At 38.7% G+C, this 22,759-nt stretch overlaps 1 protein-coding gene and 1 long non-coding RNA gene across 4 annotated transcripts in view; one reads left to right on the top strand and one right to left on the bottom strand.

Moving 5' to 3' along the window:
- Positions 1 to 48: 48 nt before the first annotated feature.
- LOC146767358 (uncharacterized) lies at positions 49 to 22,118 on the top strand. Of its 2 annotated transcripts, none has more exons than XR_014955687.1 (3): positions 49 to 831; positions 5,069 to 5,125; positions 6,351 to 22,118. It is a non-coding gene; the product is annotated as an uncharacterized LOC146767358 (long non-coding RNA). The 2 variants fall into 2 exon arrangements; XR_014955686.1 differs by having other exon boundaries at positions 5,069 to 5,244; positions 6,351 to 6,717.
- PRORP (protein only RNase P catalytic subunit) overlaps positions 4,254 to 22,759 on the bottom strand; it is a 38,120-nt gene continuing 19,614 nt past the window's right edge. For both annotated transcript variants that reach the window (XM_021542692.4, XM_021542691.4), the window contains exons 6-8: positions 7,130 to 7,278; positions 6,322 to 6,517; positions 4,254 to 4,653 (exon numbers count right to left, since the gene is read on the bottom strand). In XM_021542692.4, coding sequence (XP_021398367.3) covers positions 4,522 to 4,653; positions 6,322 to 6,517; positions 7,130 to 7,278 — 477 coding nt within the window. In that variant the 3' untranslated portion in view covers positions 4,254 to 4,521. The remainder of the gene's footprint in view (positions 4,654 to 6,321; positions 6,518 to 7,129; positions 7,279 to 22,759) is intronic.

Genomic DNA, 22,759 nt, shown 5'->3' with positions numbered 1-22,759 from the left:
CGCAGGCGCGCGCCCTCCCGCACCGTCACGGTCCGGCGCTGCGCATGCCCGAGCCGCGCGCCGCCGCGCCGCGCACGTCACGCGGGCCGCGGGAGGAAGGCGGGGCCGGGCCCGCGGAAACCTGGAATTCCGCCGGGCGCGCCGCAGGGAACGCGCACGGAAGCGGCAGGAAACGGGATGAAAGGATCATCGCGGCATCCATCAACACGGGATAAAAGTATCACCGCCAGCCGGGAAAACAAATTCCAAAATTTCTTTTTCCAAATTCTTCCTCAAATTCCAAACTAAGTATTTCCGCGTCTCCTCTAGAATGAGAATAATTTTAAAGCAAGTACCTCAAAAATAGTGTTTAAGGTACTCATAGGTAATTGTTGCCGCAGTTGTGTTATAATGCGATGTTTAAAACACTTTTTATCGGTGTCCAGTCCAAAGGGAAACTCCCCAAATTTAAACTCGTGAATATTAGTTTTTTGCCTTTCAGCATCTTGGAATTCCCCTGCTTTTTTTGGGAAGGCATTTTTTAAAAGTTGGTCATTAAAAGAGATGGAAAAGCTGCATTCTGGTATCCACGCCTCTATTTCAAAATTATTAGCTGAGCTTATTCTTTGTTGAAAGCAGAATAAAGGTGGGTTTTGTGTATGCCATGCATTAAAAATTTGTATTCTCAAATTTTTCAGAAGACTTCTTGCTTATTAATACTATGGAAGAATAATGTCCCACTGTGTATTACAAGACTGAGAGTTTGTCCCTTTCATTAGGGAAGGACTCTGGGCAGACACACAGCCAAGTTCAAAGGGGTGCTGCAAGCTCTGGAACACAGAACGTGAACAGGTATGACTGTGTCTGCTGGGTCAGAACAGAGCCAGTCTCACCTACTGCTCTCTCCAAATGTGGCCAAAAGGGGGATACCCAAGGATTTAAGACTAGAGAGAGCCTTTCATGATACACTCCCTGAATCCTCTCCCAGACTCCAACCTTCTGGAGAGACTTCCAAGGCAGGGATAGTGTCTGGTTATTTAGTAACCCTTGCTGGTTCCCTTTCATGAACTTTCTGGTCTCCCCTTGAACCCACATGTACTTTTTGAAACCATAACATGGCAAAGAGCTGGTCTGCATAATATGTTCTGTGGTTTTATCTGAAACCTCACCTTTTATCTGAACTTTCTGTCTGCCACTACCATTTGATGCTTTTGTACTGACACAGCCAATGAAGGATGCCTAGGCGTTCCTTTCTATGTGATTCCATTTGTGATTCTTACGACCTCTATGGTCTCTTAAGACCAGTTTCTCCAAGATGATGACCCACACCTTTATAGTTCTTCCATCTACAGAGCTCTTTCATTCTCTAGCATGATCTTTTTTTTCCCCTGAGAAAAGGACATGAGAAAATCTAAGTAAATATCAAGTGTTCAGCCTGATTGCCAAATAGTAACCAAGAAAATCCTTATGTTTGGAATCAAAGATTCAGTATTTGAATTACATAAAGGAAGGAGTTAATAGTTGCTCAATACCATGGACGTGATGGAATGGAAGTTAAGGTACTTTCAGGATACAGCTTCCAGAGTACAGCATTGTTTCAGAAGAGCAATCATGCTTTTGGTTTAATGTTAAATCACTTCTGGTGAGTATGGGGTATGGAGTCAAATTCTGTGTTGCAGGATCCTGAGGAAAGCTGTTCTCACTGTCATCTTTTTCACACAGTAAGCAGTAAGTGGGAGATCTTGGAGGTGATAATAGCTGGAGTGCAGGCTGAATCAGTTCATCTTTCTCAACTCTATCTTGCCAACGTGTCTCTGTCTCCATGGCACACAGCAAGCTAAGATAAGGGCACATTCCTTCTGATTCCCACTCTCCTCACTCAGTGTCATAGCAAATGGCAGTCAATGTCTCTTTGGGGGTACCAATTGCTGTACTGTTTGCAAGACTTGTCTTTCAGCATGAACCCATCTGTGTAATAAATTACCTTGAATTTTTACTGTACCACTATACAAACAGTAGATGTCAAATAGATCTGCTATTTGTACTGCCTTTGGTTTGGCTCTCACATTTATTTTTATTGTCAGTGAAACCCTCAGAATTCCTTTTAGATACTTGGAAGCATATCCTCATATTCACTGTTACCTTGAAATGCAGTATTTCAGTAATCTGAAATTTGAAGACTTAGAGCAACCCAAAGAAATATTTCACAGATGTCTTAAATAAAATTCAAATAATTAACCACAGAACTGAGGCTCTGGATACCATGTGCATCTATGTAACAAGCATTATACACCTGAAAAAGTCTGTAATTTCATCACTAATGTTTCTCCTTTGGTTCCACAGAGGCTGTTAATTCCTGTAAGGATCTACAGAGAAGTATATTAGCAGCAAACACAGAAAAAAGAAGTCACAAATCTGACACCAATATTGTAATACCTTCCAGTTGTAAATTCCGTATTCTGTTCCCTAAATCATCCCCTAAATATACTAGTAATGTGTATTTAGGAAGTGTTATTATTTAGAAGGCATTACAGTATCTCTCTAAGAACAGTTTTTGAGGTGAAACCCAAGAGATTGATGAGGGATATAGGGACATGTAGTGATTAAAAAGGAAGTAGAAGATGCATTCATTACAGCTGTATGTGGATATTATGCATGCCTGTTAATGACCAGGGTGAGGTAAAATACACACTTTAACAGATGAATATATCTGGCAATGAAATGGGTACCCTGAAGGTGCAGTTTCTGCTCAGCTAGAGCTGACCTAAGGCAGAGCTGCTGCAAGGACCTTCCTTCTGCAGCCTGCCATTTGAACCCCACTCCCACACAGGTACCCATACTTGTGCAATGGTGCTAGCTGAGTGCAACAATGCCAATTCTGACCTAGCCAAAACAAAGTTTTAAGACCCATCTCTGCATTGCTTTGGGCTGCACGACCATCAGAGCTAGGACCAAAGGAGTTCTGTAACAGCACTGACTGACACCAGCTGAGGCCATGCACAACTTCATACAGAGGGTGCAGGAGCCTCGTACAGAGCGGCAGCTGCTACACAAGCACTCCTGCACAGGAGCAGACACCGATATTTAAAAGCAGTATTTCCATTTCCAAGGCAATGTGGCAGTTCTCTGACTTAATTATAAAAGCAATCTTCTGACAAATTAGAAGTACTGAGAAATAAGAGAAGTAGATCCAATCTCTCTGCTTTCCCTACTGGGCTGGACTCCATAGGAGCTGTCATGTTCTGTCAGGAAAAGGGTCTGTGATGAACACTACCATCAATATGATGAATTTAATGCCAAGGTTTTATGTTACCTTAAGAGGCACCCAGCTCCTCTACACTTTCTGCACAGTATCTGAAGGACATGACTGTATGCAAATCACACTTGCTGGTTTACAAACTGGTACCAGAACATGTGTCAGGAGTGTCCTGGAAAAAAAATAGCAGGGAACATGCTTGAATGCTGAGTCCTGAGGGAGCTCGTCATGGGGCCCTACAAGAACTCAGAACTGCAAGTTCTATACAAAAAGATCTTAATGTTTCATCTCAGTTCTGAACAGAGGATTTTGTATGAGAAAAATGTGACAAGCCCAGGATATTTCATCTGAGATTTATGTGGCATTTCTATGTTTTGGGGGCAGAAAGGTTTGCATTAAAGTCACAAGTTCAAGAAACAAACACATTTACCACACACACACTTATGAATAACTTAGAACACTTTTCCTGTAATTTATACTATTTTTTTGCTTTATAACTTTGGATAGATTTTATAGAAATATACAAGAATCAATTTTGTCCTATTATTGTCTTTAAGAATTTCTAGCTATCCATTTTTATTTAAAAAAATCAATGCATTTCCATCAGCAAACTATTGCAGTAATGCCAAATCCAGTTGTAAATGGCAAATTTAGGAGTATGGAAGTGTGGAAAATACACAAAAAAAACCCACATTCCACTGGTTGTTTCCTTATTTTTCCAAATGAATGACGGCTATATGTTCCTCTAAGCAACCCTCTTGTGTTCTATGTGATGAAACAAATTCTAAGTAAAGTGAGGAAGTCTTAGGTGTGTGTGTGTGTAGTGAATGGTATATGCACCGTTTGTCCCCTTTAGCTCCATTGAATAGAGGTAGACATTGTGCAACGCTCTTGCAAGCTCAGCACCACAAACTCTGAAGGTACTTTGCAAGTCTTGCTTATTTGTTCAATGTATACAGTTTCAGTGTAGATTAAAAGCTTGGGAAAAAAATAAAAGATAAAAATGCTCAAACTGTAATTCCAACAGGAAAAATCAAGTTTTAATTCAAATCACAAAAATTGCTTGTAAAAATGGAAATAATGGACATAATTCACCCCCACTGGACCACCACTGATGTTAAGAGATGTATGCAGAAATGATTTTGTCAAAAGCAGTAGCAGTCACTCAATTTTCTTTAGTTACACACCTCACACATTTAATCCCATAATTGTCCTGCTGAATTCTCCTAGCCAGCAACAATGATTACAAAAAGAAAAGGCAGCTTCAGCTTGTCCAATTACATTTTTCATAATTTCTGTTGAATGCAGAGCCATTTTCTTGGTACTTCATACGAATATTTTTCCTCAAAAACATCTTTATAGGGAATATGCCATGTATCACCTGTAGTCTGTACCACACAGTCATAACTGAGAGCAGGCTGTTGGGAAAAAACAAAGGGAAAATATTTTTTTTGGACTTTGTACAAAGTATTACTAAAATGTCAATTATAAGTAGTTAGTTACGACTTCCAGTGCTTACCTTAGAAGTCTCCACAGTTTTATCTCTTAACAACTCTCATTTTATTTTCTTGTACAAAATAAACCCTAAATATTAGTCCTGGAGGAAAAATGAAACTACCTTCTAGTATTCTGTGGTCTAGGAGTCATTCTGTCTTCAATCGGCACTAGATAATAATGATTTCAGGATAATGCACTCAATTACTAGAAATGACAAAATGATTGTTGTTCTGTTCAGTTAAATGAAATCATATGGGAATTACTCAGGATGTGCAGTTTATAGGCTTGAATGTAGGATTTAATGACATTAATGACATTTTGTATTTGTTCTCCCAGTGTCTCTCTTTACAGAGCTGACTTGTTCTGTCCCAAGGAGAAGAAAGAAAAGGAGATGTAAGAAAAAGGCTTATCACTAACACTTTCACAAGCATCTGGCTGAACAAACTGAATAAACAATCTTTCAGGTCTACTAATTCAACATATATAAGACAAATACAAAAGAAACATTACTGGTTGGTAATTATGGTTCCCAGGACATACTATCACTCTATATGTATAGTCTCAGAAGTCTATTTTCCTGTAGTAGCTTCCAGAATAACCTAGAAGACAGCTATGATTGGGAATATCAATCACTCAAATAATTTGTATGGGAATTAAAACTTGGGAATTAGTAGTCCCTTTGTACAAGAGAAAGAAACAAGGTGTACCTAAAGCTGTGTTACTCAGGTGACCCACCATTCATTATTTGGCTCCGTAAGAAGAAATGTATATATGGCAAACATATTACATGTTTGTAATCATGAATGTTATTTTACAATTTTAACCGGCAATGGAAGAAAATTATCTGCATAGGTGCAGTATTCCTTTAAGCAGGCAACAACAATGCAGACAGACCAGATAACAAAAGAACTGCATAAAGAATGTCAGATGATAGATTTTTCCCTAGAAAAATCTTAAAACAGCTGCATTCCTGTTAATAAAAATCACAAGGATACAGAACTCCTAGACAATAATATCAGTATTCTGCCATAACATGATATTACTGCAATGTCTGTAGCTGAATACTAACTATAAACCTGACTGTTATGGCCTTTCCCTCATGAAACTTTACACTAATGTTAGGTTACTATTATAGTGAATACTGAAATACCTGTATTTTTCTGCTTCTTTAAAATAAAGATGAAAGAAACTCTATTGTAAAATTAGAAATATGATGTTTTATAACAGTGCTGCAGAAGACAATATGGGATTTCAAAGTTTAAAATAAACTAAAACATTGGTACTCAGATTTTAATGAGGCCTGTAATGGTTACAGAGTTTCCAGCACTGGAAATATTTGTATACATCATCTTTTATGTACATTTACATTTTAAACATTTAGGTAGCATTTCTTGGCCCTCTCACAGTTTTCTTGTTTGTGGCACACTTTGTGAATCCAAAGAATTTGCAGTTAACAAGGGAGTTTTGAGTGCACTGGTACAAATCCGTTTCTTAGACTACAACAAGATATTTTGGCTTTCAGGGTTTGAAATAATGTATCTTCAATGAATATGCTCAGTGTGTTTTCTGACTGCAGTGGGAAAACTTACCAAAAATTTTATGCTCCTTCCATCTGCAGAAGGGAAGAACACTATCTGGTGCCCACGCTGCCACTTCCGGAACAGGTGACGTGTCAGACTGTCGGAGAGACAAGCCTTGTGATCCCGGAGGAAGTCTCTAGTAACAAACCTGCAATGCTTGCCCGATCGGAGTGTGGCATATAACAAGAAGGCATCATCTTCAGAGCTTCACAAAACAAATGGAAAATACAGACGTCATTCACAAGGCAGTAAGTGGCTGCAGGAAGTGAGTGATTCAAATGCTGATCAGGATTTATTCATCAACAACACTGAAAATTCCCACCACTACTCTAGTTCCCTGTAAAATAAAAAACTGTTTACCACAGGGCACCAAAAGCTAGAGTGCAATAAAAATTAATTGCATGCTACTTAGAGCACTTTTTTCATCTTCTCACAATCTGATAATAGAACAATATAGTATCCTGCCATGAAGTTTAACAATACTGTGCTATGTAGAACAAAACTGCTAAAACTTGACAGTGTACCCTCACACAGCAGCAGACCACAACTGCACACTGATGCTATCAGAAATTCTGTAGTTCAGGACACCGTCCTCTTGGCAGTGGTTTTATCAGTCATAAACCATACAGCTGTCAATATGATTCCAAGTGATGAAAGTCTTCATAACACAACTTTGTGTGCTTTTGAAGCAAGTATAGCAAAGGATATGCTTCTTTCACAGACACAGATAGACTAGTAATGGTACGAAAAGCTAGAGCAAAATGCACATAAAACAAGTGTTGGTCTCTATTATATTGAGCTGTATTCTTCAACTTACATATTTTCAGCAAAGAAGAAGTCTGCCTTATTCTGCATCTCCTTCATAATTTCTCTTTTCCAGTTTGAAGAGTTCATCAGCATATGTTTGCGGCCCAGCACAAGCAACCTGGCATTCTCTTTTGCCAGGCAGTTGACAGCATCGAGCAGCTGCAGAAAACAAAGCAAACCCAAAGATTTTCTTAGCTCTAAAAACAGTGACATGGAATATTTTCATGTGTGTCTCACCTAAAGGGACTTCTAGACTACTCTAATTTCACACAGTTCTTAACTGCAATGCAAATTAAACAGATACCTAATTTAATTCCGTAATCACAAAGAAGAAAAGAAACAACAAACCAATTCATTAAAGGAAGCTACTCTCAACCACACAGAAAATAGAGTGTTTTTTCAGATGACACTTAGGGCCTCGGGCAGAGCTGTATGGAGATGTCAGAAGTTCCAAGTCAGCCGAGGGCACGAATCCCGCCGGGTTCCGGTGATAGGCGCTGTGCAGCGGCGGAGCCCTGAGCGCAGCGCCTCTCCCCACCTGCTGGGGCTGGCACCGGCACGGCGAGCGGCAGGACGCGGAGATCCGCCACCTCGGCACTAAGGCTGTATGAAAACCACATCCAGATTAGTCCCCCACTTGTGAACCAACATACCGGTGGTAAACTCACTGCAGAGGGACTTTTCTGCAGTCTCTTAGGGCTGTGCCTGTTCTGCAACAAGCGCTTCTCAGGACAGGCACTGTGCCTGGGACTTTCCCTCTGTGGTTCACCCAGACTGAGCTCAGGGAGGGCAAAGGTTCTGGCTTTCAGATATTACTGTGGACTGTCACAAAACAATGGCATTCCAGTTCGACCCAGAAAGACAGAATTGTTTCTTGAGATTCATGCATCTATCATATTTGAAAGACAAGTATGCTCAACCACTAGGGAAAGGTATTTCCTAATTTTTACCTGCATTTGCTACCACTATTTGCCAGCATACAATCTCCTAATTATTCTTTATTCCTTCCTGCTTTTCTAGCGACTTCCCTCTTCCTTGTTACTTTTCCTCCCTTTAATACCTTCAATTGCCCTTCTCTTGCTCTTTGCCCTCCTTTCCTCCTATTTGTGATCCATCTCATTTTTTGGTATAATTTGCTTTTGATTCAGGGGCTAGAAAGAATTGTTCATGTAACTCCTGTGTGCCATTTTATAATATATTTCGTTTCATCTACCTGCAAGTACCAGGAGAAAGCAGTGGCCCTATTCAGTCTTCTCTCAAGCTGCACAATCTCACTAGTTCATTTGTGTCAGATCTATCCCACAACTACACATGAACTCACTGATCCAACAAAAGACTTTTTTGTGGCTTGAGCTTGCAGCAACCCAGCAGACAGACTTGAGTCAAAGGTTCAATGACTAATGGGAATACATCTCTGGAGGTGGTGAGGACAGGAAGTGCAGGACTGCCCTTCACAGGAAAGGACCTGCAGGTGGCTCAAACGAAATATGCCATGAATCTGGATCTGAGGTTTGGGAGAGGAAGTCAGAAGATTTTCTACATTCATTTTTAACCATTGAGCTGTAAGTTGCTGTTGCCAGTATTGATTCTAAGGGCCTAAAGGCTCTGTTTTCAGATACAGGACCTTGGTGCTAATGAAAAGCACAAATGCATAACAGTACCTATTGGAACTGATTTCCTGCTTCCAGGAAATCACACTTTATATTGGCTACACATGTGTACAATCTACCTTTTCCTGGTTAAAACAAACAAAACATAATGTAACCAGGAAAAGGCCAAAGGCAATAACTTCTCATGCACTGAACCAGTCCTGCAAATAGCTGGATCAAATACAAAGGAGAATTAAGTTGGTTAATCTGAGTTCATTAAAGATAATAAAAGTTAGGAATGTAGCTACTGCATCCACAGACATTTTCATGCACAGAAGTCACCAGTGAAGAAATAACAACAACTAGTAACTTTAGCAAACCCTTACAAATTCCAAATGAAAATATTTTTTCTTTTTGCCTAATATTTTGCTACATTACGGGAAGGTTAGCAAACAATCAGGTGAAAAAAAGAAGTTAGAAAACAGCAACTCTAGATACAGACTGGTCAACAGTAGCTATTCCCAAATATTCTTGGATTCCGATCCTATAGGTCTTTCTTTCTGGAGGTTGTAACTAGTGGCACTTTGTACCTGGTTAGTCATGTAGACTTTCTTGTCCTACATATTATTAGCATATGAGGTTTTCTAGTGTGAAGTGCTTCTGGGAGAAAATTGAGAGGTTGGTACAAATTAGCTAAAACTGGAAAAACTCAAACCCGGCTTAAAATGTAGTGAAATTAAAGGGAGTTAGCATTTTAAAATGCTGACACATTCCTGCTTACATAACAACCCACTGTCCTTCCTCTACTTAATACAGAGATTAACCTTACTTACACAACTAAAATACAGAAGATAAGACATTATTTTTGTTTTCATAAAAGACAATTTTGTTCTGCACACTCCCTTATCTGACACAACTTAACTAAAGAGCCTTTTCTCTCACTTTAGGATTGGACACTTTATGGGGGTGGTCTACATGGAGTCACAGAACTTACATGGGGGGTTTCCTAAGTGTGCCTACTCCCACGCCTGGCTGCTTCTCAAGAAAGGAAGATGTGAGACACACTAACACTTGTTTCAGTCACAGTGGAAAGTAACTGAACATAATGGTATTAACACAAACACAGCAGTAGTGAGTTCTCATTTAAAAAGTCAAGGGTATTTTATTAATATAGTATTTCCAGAAGTTGCATGAGTGTATAATGGAGCATAAGAAAGACAGATTAATTACTCTAACTCATACAAGGAACTATGAGAAGAGCAGGATACAGATTTCCTAAGACTTCACTGCCAATACCTTTCTGATCACTGGATCATGCTGTGTCATGTGTCCCCAGCTTCAAAGGTTAGCTTGAGGTAGCTTTCTCATTAGGTACTACTGGTAGATTCCCACTTGTGAAATGGGAAATCCCTACACACAGCTGCTGGGAGGCACACCACTAGTGATTCGGCAAAAGGTGACTCACCCGTATACACGCTGAGCATGAAGAAGTAACCACCAAAAATATTTAAATTACATTTTTTATTAATAAATCATGTTTGACATTGCTTAAACTTTTGGGTTCACTAACTGCCATTTAAAAGCAAAATTCACCTATAGGTTATCTGCTAGTAAGAGCAACAAACTGCTCTATTACTGCTCTTTTCACCTACTGTTAGTGCTGCCTCCCACCCAGCCAAAGCTGTGAAACTGCCGAAGAAGCCCCAGCACAGACCACAGGTTCAGAGCTGCCATTACTGTACTGTCAGGCAGGGTTGACATGATTATTGTCCCCAAAGTTTAGCCAGCAATTGGAGCAAGTCAAAAGAGGTGATTGTCCCACTTCACTCTTCACTGGTGTGGCTTCATCTTGAGTCCTGGATACAGCTTTGGGTGCCACAAAATAAAAAAGACATGAAGCTGTTAGAGAGCATCCAAAGGAGAGCAATGAAGATGGTGTAGGGGCTGGAGGTGAATCCGTATGAGCAGCACAGAGGTGACTTGGTCTGTTCAGCCTGGAGGAGACCGAGGGGAGACCTCACTGCAGTTACAACTTCCGCATGAGGGGAAGAGGTGGGGCGGGAAGTGGAGGGGCAGGCACTGATTTCTTTGGTGACCAGTGACAGGACCCAGGGGAATGGGCCTGAAACTGGGTAAGGGGAGGTTTAAATTGGACATTGGGAAAAGCTTCTTCACCCAGAGGATGTTTGAGCACTGAACAGGCTCCCCAGGGAAGTGGTCATAGCACCAAGCCTGACAGAGTTCAACAAGCATTTGGGCAACACTGTCAGGGACATGGTGCTATCATTGGGGTGTCCTGCACAGGGCCAGGAGTTGGGACTTCAATGATCCTCGTAGGTCCCTTCCAGCTCAGGACATTCTATGATTCTGTAAATGAATTCCTGTCATGACTACATTTATTTGACTTAAAAGTTTCACTATTTTTGGTTATCTTTTCCCATATTGTAGATCAAGAAAATAAACTCAAGAAAAATCTGTTTACTTCAGTCCCACACACAGGAGAGACAAGATGAAAAGCCAGAAATTTTTGCCACAGCCAGTTACTCAAGGAAAGCATGTGTGTTGCTTGCAAGAAAGGCCGGATTTTCTCACTAAGCCTGGTAATTTCACCAACCACATTTAAGATCATTACCACAGCACCAAATATAAATGCTTCTTGTATTCTCTACATTATTATTGATAACACAGTGTAAATTAGTCTCAAGTCCTCTTAATTCAAACACAGGGGCAGTATACATGTTTCTTGATTTCTCTGGAGTTTATGTGTCCCTGACTACCATGGGCATAGCTACTTCAAAGGGAAAGCAGTGATGGATGAATAAGTAACAGATTAATTAACTAAGATTAATCAGCCTGGTTTACTTTCTGCTCTTTAGTCAGGAGGCAACTCTTGGGAATTATCCCTTACAACACCAAGGATCTCTGCAATACTGCAGAAACAATATTGTTGGGAATATTTGTATCCTGTGTTACAGTAAAACTATTTAGATTGATGTAACACATCATGCAAAACTCTACCAGTGACAGCCCTTCGCACATCAGTGATGGCAATCACACAATGTTTAACATGCTTTAACCTGTCTGCATTGACTCTGTGCCTGGAATTGACTTATCCTCTCTTGACACATTCACTAGAGATATGTCTTAACTTCCTATCACAATTCATTAAAATTTGCAGTTCACTTTTAGATGTTAGCTTTTACTCTTAACAGTCAACACTTTAAATCAAAGGCAGATTATTGATTGAGCAGGAAAACTACCACAGAAGCAGATTTCTCAGTTCATTTAATATAGATTGAGGATGGTACAGTAGCCTCAGTTTGCTCAGATGAGGTGATACCTACAGCTGTGCTACCTGCAGAGTAGGTCTGTATTCAGAGTGAAGATGCTTTTGCAGCCAGGTCCCAACTGACTGGTACCAGGTGTGTACCAGGACACCTGGTGCTCCTGCACAATCCAGTGTTCCCACTGGCTGGAGGACTTGGCCCAGCTGTAACACTGGGTGAATGTAAACACATTACTTTCAGGTCAAAACTGACTACAGCAATACTCCATGGACTGTAACCAAGATAATGAACCATCTTGAATCCTGAGTAGTGGGGAGAATGAAGCAGAGTAACTGTAAATATATTCAGGTCAGGTACAGAAGCAATAGCACAATTTACATTTTTCTGTATTCATGATATCCTGGCTCTTATGCCAGTAATGGGGATATCTTTAATTATAACTCCATTTTATTTCAACTAAAGATGCAATCTGCTCACAACAATCCCTAAAACAATTCTGAATGTAGAAGTAACATGTTCGAAATAGTCTACAACACTGCATTCTGCTATATTATAAACTGTAGGTAAAGTGTCCAATTTCAAACAATCTTGAAGAGCCACCCCTTTTTTTCTACTGATGAGCTCAGAGAAAAATATAATACAAATCAAAACTGTGTAAATCAACCTCAGATTTGGTTAGACTATTATCAATTTCTCCTGTGCAGATAGGGAGGGATAGGTGCCTATCCTTCCCAGCAGAGAGCCATTTAAGAAAAAAAAACAACTTTGAAATAGATGTTTTCCATCTAATTACAGTCATGTCCTGCTCTGTCTTATTTCCAAAAGGCACAAGAAGTAATTTGATGGACAGTGAAGCAGTATTTCCTACAAAAATTAACAGAATCACAGTGGTATGCATGCAGAGAGTGACAATATATATACACAATTTAAACATGGAATTAAAGTATGACATGATGGATGGGGAAGTAGGTGAGGGATCATCAGGTGAAAGAGCCATTAGCTTTTTGGAATCTGGCTTTTTAGAATGGACTGTCATCTTTAAAAGATCTCAGCCACTTTGTCAGACCTTACACCTGAGAAATCTTTTAGTGTGAACATTCTTGCTCACACTTTTTGAATGTCTCTGCTTTTGAATGGTAATATTTTTATCATCATGATCCATAGATGAATGACATTCATCCACAGATTAAAAAAAAAAAAAGAAAAATGCATAGTGACAATAGTTAGCATGCTACTAAATAAACAATGCAAAGAGCTCTAGAAATGTTGACTAAAGAAGATATGGACATTTTAGGAATTGCTGAATTTTATAGTACAAGTTGCAAAAGAGAAGAACAGGCAAATTTTTCTGACTCTTACAATTCAAGAAATAAGCAGATAGATATTCTTCAGTTGTCTAACTGCATTTTTGGAAGTTTAATATTGTAAGTTACTTCACTGGCACTGTAAGTGCCAGTCAAGTTTCTAAATCCAAAAGTTTTGTTAAGCAGCTACAATATCATTTTTTCCCCAATCACTTACATTTTTTAATGTAATGTTGATTTAAATGTACAAGCAGACCCTTTGATGTTGTGTATGCAGCTATGAAGTAGGAATAATGATGGAAAAGAAGGGGTGAATATTAAATCCAAAGCAGCATTCTTCTGGGGTAGCAAGTGGGAAATGTCCAGCTCACCATTAACTATAGCCCAGTGCTAACAATTAACTTTTCTATTTTGATTAAAACTTAACATTTTCTATGGCAGTTGTGGACTGCAGTAAATGTGAATTTTCTGAATGTCTTCCTTTCTAGAGTCATTTAAAAGGACAAAGGTATTTGTCCTTTTCTGATCTTCTCTGAGATACTTTTTCTCCATAGCTGATATTACTGTATACTTTTATCTCTTCTCTTCCTCATCTTCTTTCTTGTAACAAAGAATAAATACCAAGACCTTGACAATGCATAAGGGGCAGCTTATGTGGATTTGATTTTATCCAGACATCTCCTGAGATACTACTGTTTTGTACCAAAACCTAGAGATTTACAAAACATTAAAAAGTCTCAACTCTCCATACCAAGGAGAGGAGTTAGGTGATACTGTCTATCCGTGATTATACAAAAGTAGGAAAAGAAACATGTAAAACCTGAAAGTGTTCCCTTTGCACTTCCACATATCAATACTGTCCTTTGTCCCATCCTTGAATTCTTTCTGCTTGCACTGCTGTTTCTTTAACAGTATTTTGTTACTGATCACTACACCTGGCTTCATTGCACCAATATGACAGATACATCATCTTTATATTCTTGAAGAAGAAAGTTAAATAAAAATGAAAAGGTAAGAGGTTTTACTTATTCTTGCATAAGGTTCAGATGTGAAACTTTACCTGTCAGAGCCACTGACTGTAAATGGAATAATATTCCCAACTGAAGTCACAGCTTCAGAGGTCAGCCTTCTTTCACTGGAAATCCAGTCTTTGCAATTACATTTATACTGTTGCTTTTCTACTATTATCAGAACACTGTATACAAAGATTTAGGGCAATAAGGGAGTTTCTGTTACCATGTTTCATTTTAGAAACAATGTAAAATGTAAAAATTTAGCCATTGGAAATGAACTAGAAACAATGTAGCTATATAAAAGGCACATTTGTGAGCCCAATGGAACTGTGCCAGTCTTAAGATTTTCAGCGTGGGCCAGAAGCTACATTTAAGTACTGAAAATCCAAAATGTGAGCAGGATCTCCGGGTGGTGGTGGTGGCAGTGGCAATGGGATGTTATGAAAATGAAAGCACAAGCTTGACTGATCCTTTCCACAGATAGGAAATAACTCGGTGCAGGACTGAAATCGGCTTTGTCAGACTGAAACTGACAGTTTAAAAGGTACTAACACTTCAGCTCTCTCCACTGTCCTGTGCAGGTGTCTGTACAGCGTGACTGACTTTGTCTGATGTTACGTGTTTTCCCTGTGTCCTAAAGTCCCAGACAGTACTTTTGTCCTTTGACGAAAGGTCCTGCAGCAGCTGGGGACATCACTGTTACAGCAGGTACAGGCATGATGCTGTTATGGTATATTAAACCTATGCTTCTACAGAGACATCCCATATTTTAATAAACTTGACAGCTCTGGAAACACTTTAACATAAGGACTATTTCTAAGCTTGCAGGACAACAGACATCCAGGTAGAATGACATGACAACCAAGGAAACATCAGTAAACTGACAACTTGCAGTTGAAAAAAAGCATCAGAGTACAGTATGCAGCAAATATAACACAATTTTCACACTGTCTTTCTGCTGTTTCCCAGTAATACTATTTTCCAGTTGCCTGCTACAGATCATTATACAGAGGTTACCTTCAAAACTTTTATACATCTTCAAGAACAATTGTTTCAGTAAGAACTTTTGCAGCTCTTAACACATAAATACATAAACAAACTACTGTAATGAATGATGATTTCTCTGAGAAGATCAGAAGGAGGAAAATTTTGTAAGTGTTCTTCTTCAACACTACAAAAATCAGCAGAAGCAAACTAAAGCATAAAGGTCTGAGATGGAGGAGCAGCTGCATGGTCAGAGTCAGACCTATCTGTCCTGGGCCAGCCATGAAACCAAAGCTTTCAGCAAGGAGGAACCTTAGGAGGGAATCTGTTTAATATTGCTAAGAGTATAACTGGTATTTACCAGATCGGAAAAACCTCAGGGGACTTTCATATCCATCAGCAGACCTTGCACTGCCAGTGCCATGAGGCAGAAGTTCAATAGTCTCAGTTGGATCAAGGCTTACCCTGGCAAGAAACTCACTGTTCCTACAAAACCAACAAAAATCAAAGGCAGTGTAATGCAACTGATGTAAAATATGGGTCAGCATTATTTATCTTACACAGCCATTAGTTTTGATCATTACAGACTCATGCCATCTTACTACTAGGAACACTGCCAGCAGTGTCCATGCCTGGAGATCCTAGGCCGTGAAAGTCTGAAAGCCCACCATGATATCTAAAGCCCACAAGATCCAATTTTTGTACATTGATGCTTTTCATGTAAGTATATTGGTAGCAGTCTGCAATACTCAATAGCTGGACACTGGGCAGGCCACTGTTTTATCTGAAGTATTTTTCTTTTACTCAAAAGATACAGCAATTTGACAAATAGATGTTATTGTGATCTCCCACAGATTAATTATAGATGATATCTGGCATTTGTCTAAAGGCTCGGCCTCATGGGAACAACCAGTTATATGAAAAGCTTTGTATACTTAGCCATTTTTTTCCCCTTGTCAAGAGAAACAAGCTTGAGAATATGAAAATATGACCACCAGAAAGCTTGGGCAGCAGAAGCCAAGTAAGAACCACTCCCAAGCCCCAGCCCTATTTCATAAAAGGATCTATTTTTTAAAGCAACTTTTAGCTTGGGGACTCAGAATTACAGTTTCCAGGTATCTATATGACTATATCAGCCAGCACTTTGAAGGAATTATGTTGCATCTTGCCCTCTTTTGTCTATTTCCATGTAAAAGATGCAGATACCCAGCTAACAACTCTGGAGCATCCAGGACTGAACATCAGTGCTCAAGCTCAAAACAAAACTACAATTTCAGAAGTGTTTTGTTTGCCAAATGGTTAAAATTGTGTTTTATTACTGGTTATGTTAACTAGGCTGGTGGACTAAATAGACTTGTGGAAATGAGAGTGGGTGGGATGACAAAAAAGAAATCCCTAACCTATAGCATTCAAATTTCTGAAAGCCCATTTGGGAATGCCCATTCAATGGAAAGTTAAGAGATTTCACTCTTTAAGGCATGATATGCAGATACATACACATAAACTAGAAGTGAAAATGTCAAAACCCTCCAATTCTTTAAGGCACTTCCTCTCCCTATTGAAATGTATGGCCATTCCACATAAACAGATTAAAATAGCACAGTGCAATGTTTTACAGGGACATCGTGTACATGACTTCTGATGATGATAGCAGCATAGTGACATTAATGATAGATAAGCCCAGGGTAACTACTCCGCACAAGGAGCACGGTAAATCACCATCAAATCAACATATTGAGATCAACATCATCTCAATGTTTCAACATTGAGATTTTGAAACGTGTGGTTCTGCTCTATGATTACTTGGTACCCTCTTATTACTACTTAATTTTATTTATTCAAATGTGTGGCAACTTAGGGCTGTGTTGGAAGAAAACTCCTATCAGTCAATCAGTCAATGAATCAAGTAGTAGTATAGGCAGTATTCAAGAGATAGGTATTCCAGTGCCCTTTTCTTAAGCTTGCACTAAATGTAGAAGCTCAAACTCTGGAGATCCACAGCTCTAACAAACACCTGCATCATACTTCTACTTTTTTTTTTTTTCAGTGTATAGTGTAAGCACTACCTAACTTACCAAAGTATCACACAATTAGGAAATAAACAAGGAGAGAAGGCATCAGCAAGGTTGATCTTCCCATACTGGTTGGAAAATAGAATTATGTTTACATAAATTTTGACAACCTCTTTAGCTTTTGACTCACTATTTTTCAATGCATATTTCCAGCTAGAACTGTGAAAAGAACTGTTCAGATCATTAAAGAACTGACCAGTGAGTAATAGATCACAAAGAAACAGCATCACAAGCTAATTTCTCTGGGTGGAAAGGAAAAATCAGTAGATGCATATAAAGATTAGTAGTAAATATGTTAAACACTTGAAGTTGAGAATTTCTCATTAAGAAAAAGGTTTCCTAACAATGATACAGGGCAAGTAGTTACAATGCCAGAGATAAACCATTCAAAGTGATTTTAAAATTGTGTAATTTTGGGGGGGATCATATTTAGGAAATAATAATTACAGAATATAAGTTTTGAATATTTATTTTATGGAGATCTACAGGAAAACAAGAACACCAACACAAATGATGCTTTATAAGGTTGTTTCTTCACCTAATGGTTTGCAAGTACTAATTTTTAAGATCTTGATTTAGGCATTTTTCTTGAAGAATGCGAGTGAAGATTTCTATTGTGTAACAGTTACTTTCCTGAAAACTTGAACAGCAGCAGCAAAGGTAGCCACAGTTATCTTATTATGTTTTTGGTACTGGTGTTCTTACTACATCACTCCTGTTCCTCACATGATACCAAGAAACAAAATTGTTTACAAGTCTCAGCATGTACAATACCAGTTTAATGGCACAATTCTGGTAGCAGTCCTCTGAGAAGTAACAGATATGAGATATGAACGAGATCTCCTCTTTATATTAACACAAGTAAACTTATTAGTTTAATCTAATTTGATCTCATTTAGATTAACACCACAGATAAAGGCATAAGTCTGAATTAGCATGGGGACTATTTTATTTTGACTCTTGGGATTTTTGCCCTGCCTCATTTTCCCTCCCTTACCTGGAAGAACTGCACAAATGTACTCTTAAACAAGAAAAGTAAAAAGTAGAATAGGCATAGCCTCTTACCTTTTATATCTGTATCTGATGTGCAAAATCAATACTGGCAAAAGGTGAGGTTTGCATTAAGAAGTGTTTGATACAGAATGTCACCTTTAATGGGCAACAGTATTTTGGGTAAGAAGAGTTCTTATCATTTTTCAGAAGTTCAGTTTGAAAAGGGAATTCTTGTGAATTGGTTTCAAGCAGGAATACTGCCAGCACGATTGTCATCCCCAGAATAGAATTTTAATTCTGGTCAAACTGGTCTACTAGATTCAAATAGGAGTTCCTATTTCCATGTTCCAGACAACACAAAGCAATCAGTTTATGAAGAGATTTAGATTAAAAGCTGTTTACAATTGTATTTGATTTTCTATAAGTCCAGATTAAAAAAAAATAAAATAAAATTACTTTAACTACAATTTTAAACTTCAGTGCAGGTTATATTAATTTAATAATTTCAATTTATTTACTTATACATGTATGTCTCTTCCAATCCTGCTTTACAAATATAATGCAACTAGAAAAGAAACAACAAATGCAGCTTAATGGATTGTTGGGTCATTAAACATCATGTCTATATATGTAGATCCCTAGGAATAACATACTGCTCAAAAAAATTTAGGCTTTCAAAGCTTCATAAACAAATCCAAAGAGACTTTGGGCTTTTATTACATTGTACCTTTTTGCCTTCAGGTAACACAACTTTCAAATACATTTTCTTTCCTACTTTTACTAGAAATAGCATATCAAATGTCAAAGCCAAGCATGAACCAAAATCGGTTGCTTTTCAAATACATAAATAAATCCAGGGGTACATGAATGAGCACAATCATTGTCCTGAGGATTACCTATGCTGCTTTTAAGATGACAGTGAAACCAGCACTTCTCACATTCAAATCAAGTATTCATTCTTACAGAGGACTAGCTCATAATAACCCAGCCTTCACATTTTCTGGCCTGCTTCCCATAGCCTCTCACTCCTATGGAGACATTTCATATGAAAATAATTTCTAAAGAAGCAGTTCAGTTCCCCAAAGACCAGGTTTCCAATTTGGAGGTCAAGCACATTTACTGCCACAGTGACAACAATTCCATGATTATGTGAAGCAGTTGAGCTGCCCAAAGAAAAACCCCATCTTGTGGTTTCTAAGGGACAAGTGAAAACAGCAAGAGAGAAACTCATCCAGTTCAGAAGACACATTCATTTGACTTCATCACCTAGATTTTAGACTTCTCTACAACATACAACCTGTTACAATTACTAAGTTCACTGGGACATGAATCATCAAGGCAGGTTCACTCTCCCCTGCTGAATTTCAAGCTTATATTTCTAGTGGTTAGAAGAATCTTACAAAAGATGTGACACAAATTATTAGTAAAAAAAAAGGTATGATTGGTGCTTGGGTGCTTCTGTACTTAGGTTACCTTTTGATTTGCTATTATCACCAAATACAAAGGTAAAAACCATAAACACCAGATGGAAACCAATAGAGATAATTAATTTAACCATATGGGTTTTATTAATTTTATAGCCAGAAAAAAAGGTTGCAAATAACTGGAAGCAACACCAGGAAGAATCTGACTCTGAGAGAAAGTAACAGGCAGAACCTGTCAAATTGCCTGATAGTCAGATTTCTGTAACTTGATCAATTTCTGCTGCTCTATTCTCACCAGGAAATGCAAACCTAGAGCGGAAACCTCTGAAAAGAAATTGTCTACAGCCGACTGATGAGGCATTTACTTAGGGAATCCTGTCGACTTCCCCTTCCCTATTTCACAATGTTGAGGATTCAAAAGTTTTGAGAAAGCTTCCCCTGTATTTACAAGTCTGACCTTGTGCTTCCCTTCTTAACATGTCCCATCTACCTCTGACTCTCCTGTCCAGTGCTGCAGAAGAAGGACACTGGAGCACACCTTTATGGGAAGAGCCAGATTTGCTGGCTCAAGGTGTGTAGGCAACACAGGCGGTTCCTTGGTGGAAGCATCCATGCCAACCAGCTGTAGGAGTACTTTGGAACCTCTGACACACTGATGTCCAATACATCTGCACTTACAGTTTAAAGGTATCCAAAGCTGAATATATTAATTGCTCTTTTATTTCTCTTTTAGCCACAATCAGGAACTGCCAGGTTTCAGAAAAGCTGCAGGGAGAGGAGAATTTTCAGGCCTTCCTTCTAGGTTTCACTGGCAACTGAGTCTATCTCCTTCAGCTCTCCTGGGAAGTTTAACAGCCTTGTTCTTCTGCATCTGGTGACCAAAATTCTTAAGCTTGAGCTGTGCTATTTTAGGATGGCCCCAACATAGAAGGAGAGGGGAAAGATTTCAGCAGATTGGTATTGATCTCTGAGATGTGTCTTCAGAGAAGTTCTTGTGCTGCGATATCCAAGGAACCTCCAGAAGTTATCTGATGAGATATGGATGCAATGCTGGATATTTCAGTCATTAATCTCTAATACTAAAAATAGGTGATTTTTCTTTCTCTTCTAAGATCACGTTACACAGATGGTGAAGGTGATTTTCAATGAAAACACCAATAATGTTAATCTTTAGGGTTTGTGCAATACTTACAGGAAATGAAAGTACAGGTCTAAAGATGTTGCAAAGATAAATATCTCTCCAATCTTGAGCAACAGGCCAAAGGTTTTGTTATCATGGAAATGCAAACTTGAACCATCATTACAAGACAGGAAAAAAAAGAAGAGATGGAAAAGGCTGAGAGCAAACGAACAAACACATCTGACTGCTTGTTGAGTGGTAAGACAAGAGGTGGTCAGAGGCAGAATTGATGAACTGTCACAGTATGACAAATAAGACCTCTGTTGGATGTATTGATTCCAGAGAATGACTCATGGATCTACTTCATTCTTGTTTCATTTACAGACAGTAAAGTACTTGAGCAAATCACAGATGCTGCCAAAGGAGTCAGAAAAGAAAAAAATTCTTTCCCATGGATGAGTTTTTGGGGTCAAATTTATTAATAACTACTTGTTTTGTAGGACAGCTCATAGAGTGGAGCTAATGTTTTCTACAAAGTATCACTGTCTTAATAACTGTACAGATGATCTTTTATGTATGTTGTATGGTTAAGACTGACTGGAAGACTTGTAAAGATTACCACATGAAAACATGAGCATACTAGTATGTGTATTTGTCAACTATAATTGTATGCACAGGAGCTGATTTTTTTGTGTCTCATGGCCTCAAAAATGGTTTAGTAACTGGAACTTGGAAGAGAAAGTTGTATTCACTATTTTTCTCAAACACTACAAGCTCCAATATGCTTTTTGCTCTCCTTGTTTCATCATAGAAGATTTATAGGCATTAAGGGGAGATTTCAAAGAAGCAAAATTATGTTTCAAAATTGATTTGGGTTATTAAGCCAGGAGAATTGTGGGTCATAGATACCCTGGTTTTCTTTTTTTCACTCTTTTCAAAAATTGTGCCTTTATTTGAAGAGTTGGTGTTTTTTGCCTTGATAATTGTCTTTATATTTGGAAAATAAGCCTTGCAAATTGAATACAGTACATACCAAAGCAATGGTTCTGAGCTGAATTCACAAAGTGTAATTCACTTTAATTCTGTGGCCAAAGCTGGTCTTTTTTCAAAAATTTAACAGGACCATTCACCATTTTCCTGTAGACTACTATCCTGTGTTCTGTTTTTCTCCCTTAGCTTCATGAAACTTTTTTTTTTCCACTATCAGCTTTTCTTCCAAGACTGCAACCTGTCTCCCCCCCCCACCCCCCACCCCGCTCTTTTCTCTACTGCTAATGTAGCCAGGAATCCAGAAATAACTACTACAGAACCACTAGAATAACTAAAATAATGTTAGTTTTAAACCTTGAATCTTCCTGTTAAATATAACTTTAGATCTTTAACATAGAGAAAAATAAAATGCAACAATATGTTTACACACAAATATCGTTATGCAAAATTCTCTTAGTTCCTCCCCCAATTCAGAGGGCAATCTCCACTCAACAAGCCTAAAGCTCTTTCCCTGGAAGAGAAGAGAAACACATGCAAAACATGAGGTGTCCCCTGCACCTGCCACAGAGCACTCCCAATTGCAGCAGTCACAGCCTGGCTTTTTGTGACAGCCTGTGAGAGGTGCACAGGGCAGGTCTGGTGGCTTTCCTGGCAGAAGCTGACTGCTGCTTCAGGCCAGAGATGTGGTATGCTGCCAGCAGATCGGGATGGGAAGGAACAGCAAGGATGTGGCTTCCTCAGCTATTCTACAGGACTACAGCAATTTATTTGGGAATTATACAAACTCATGTAGTTCATTTATAGAAGTGCTGATTAAGTTTAAGAGGAACCACTTTGAATTACCTGCCAAGAGCAAACACTATT

This window comes from Lonchura striata, chromosome 5, assembly GCF_050655825.1.
Source record: "Lonchura striata isolate lonStrDom1 chromosome 5, ASM5065582v1, whole genome shotgun sequence".
Taxonomy (NCBI): Eukaryota; Metazoa; Chordata; class Aves; order Passeriformes; family Estrildidae; genus Lonchura; species Lonchura striata.
This window is presented reverse-complemented; position numbering and strand designations above follow the sequence as displayed.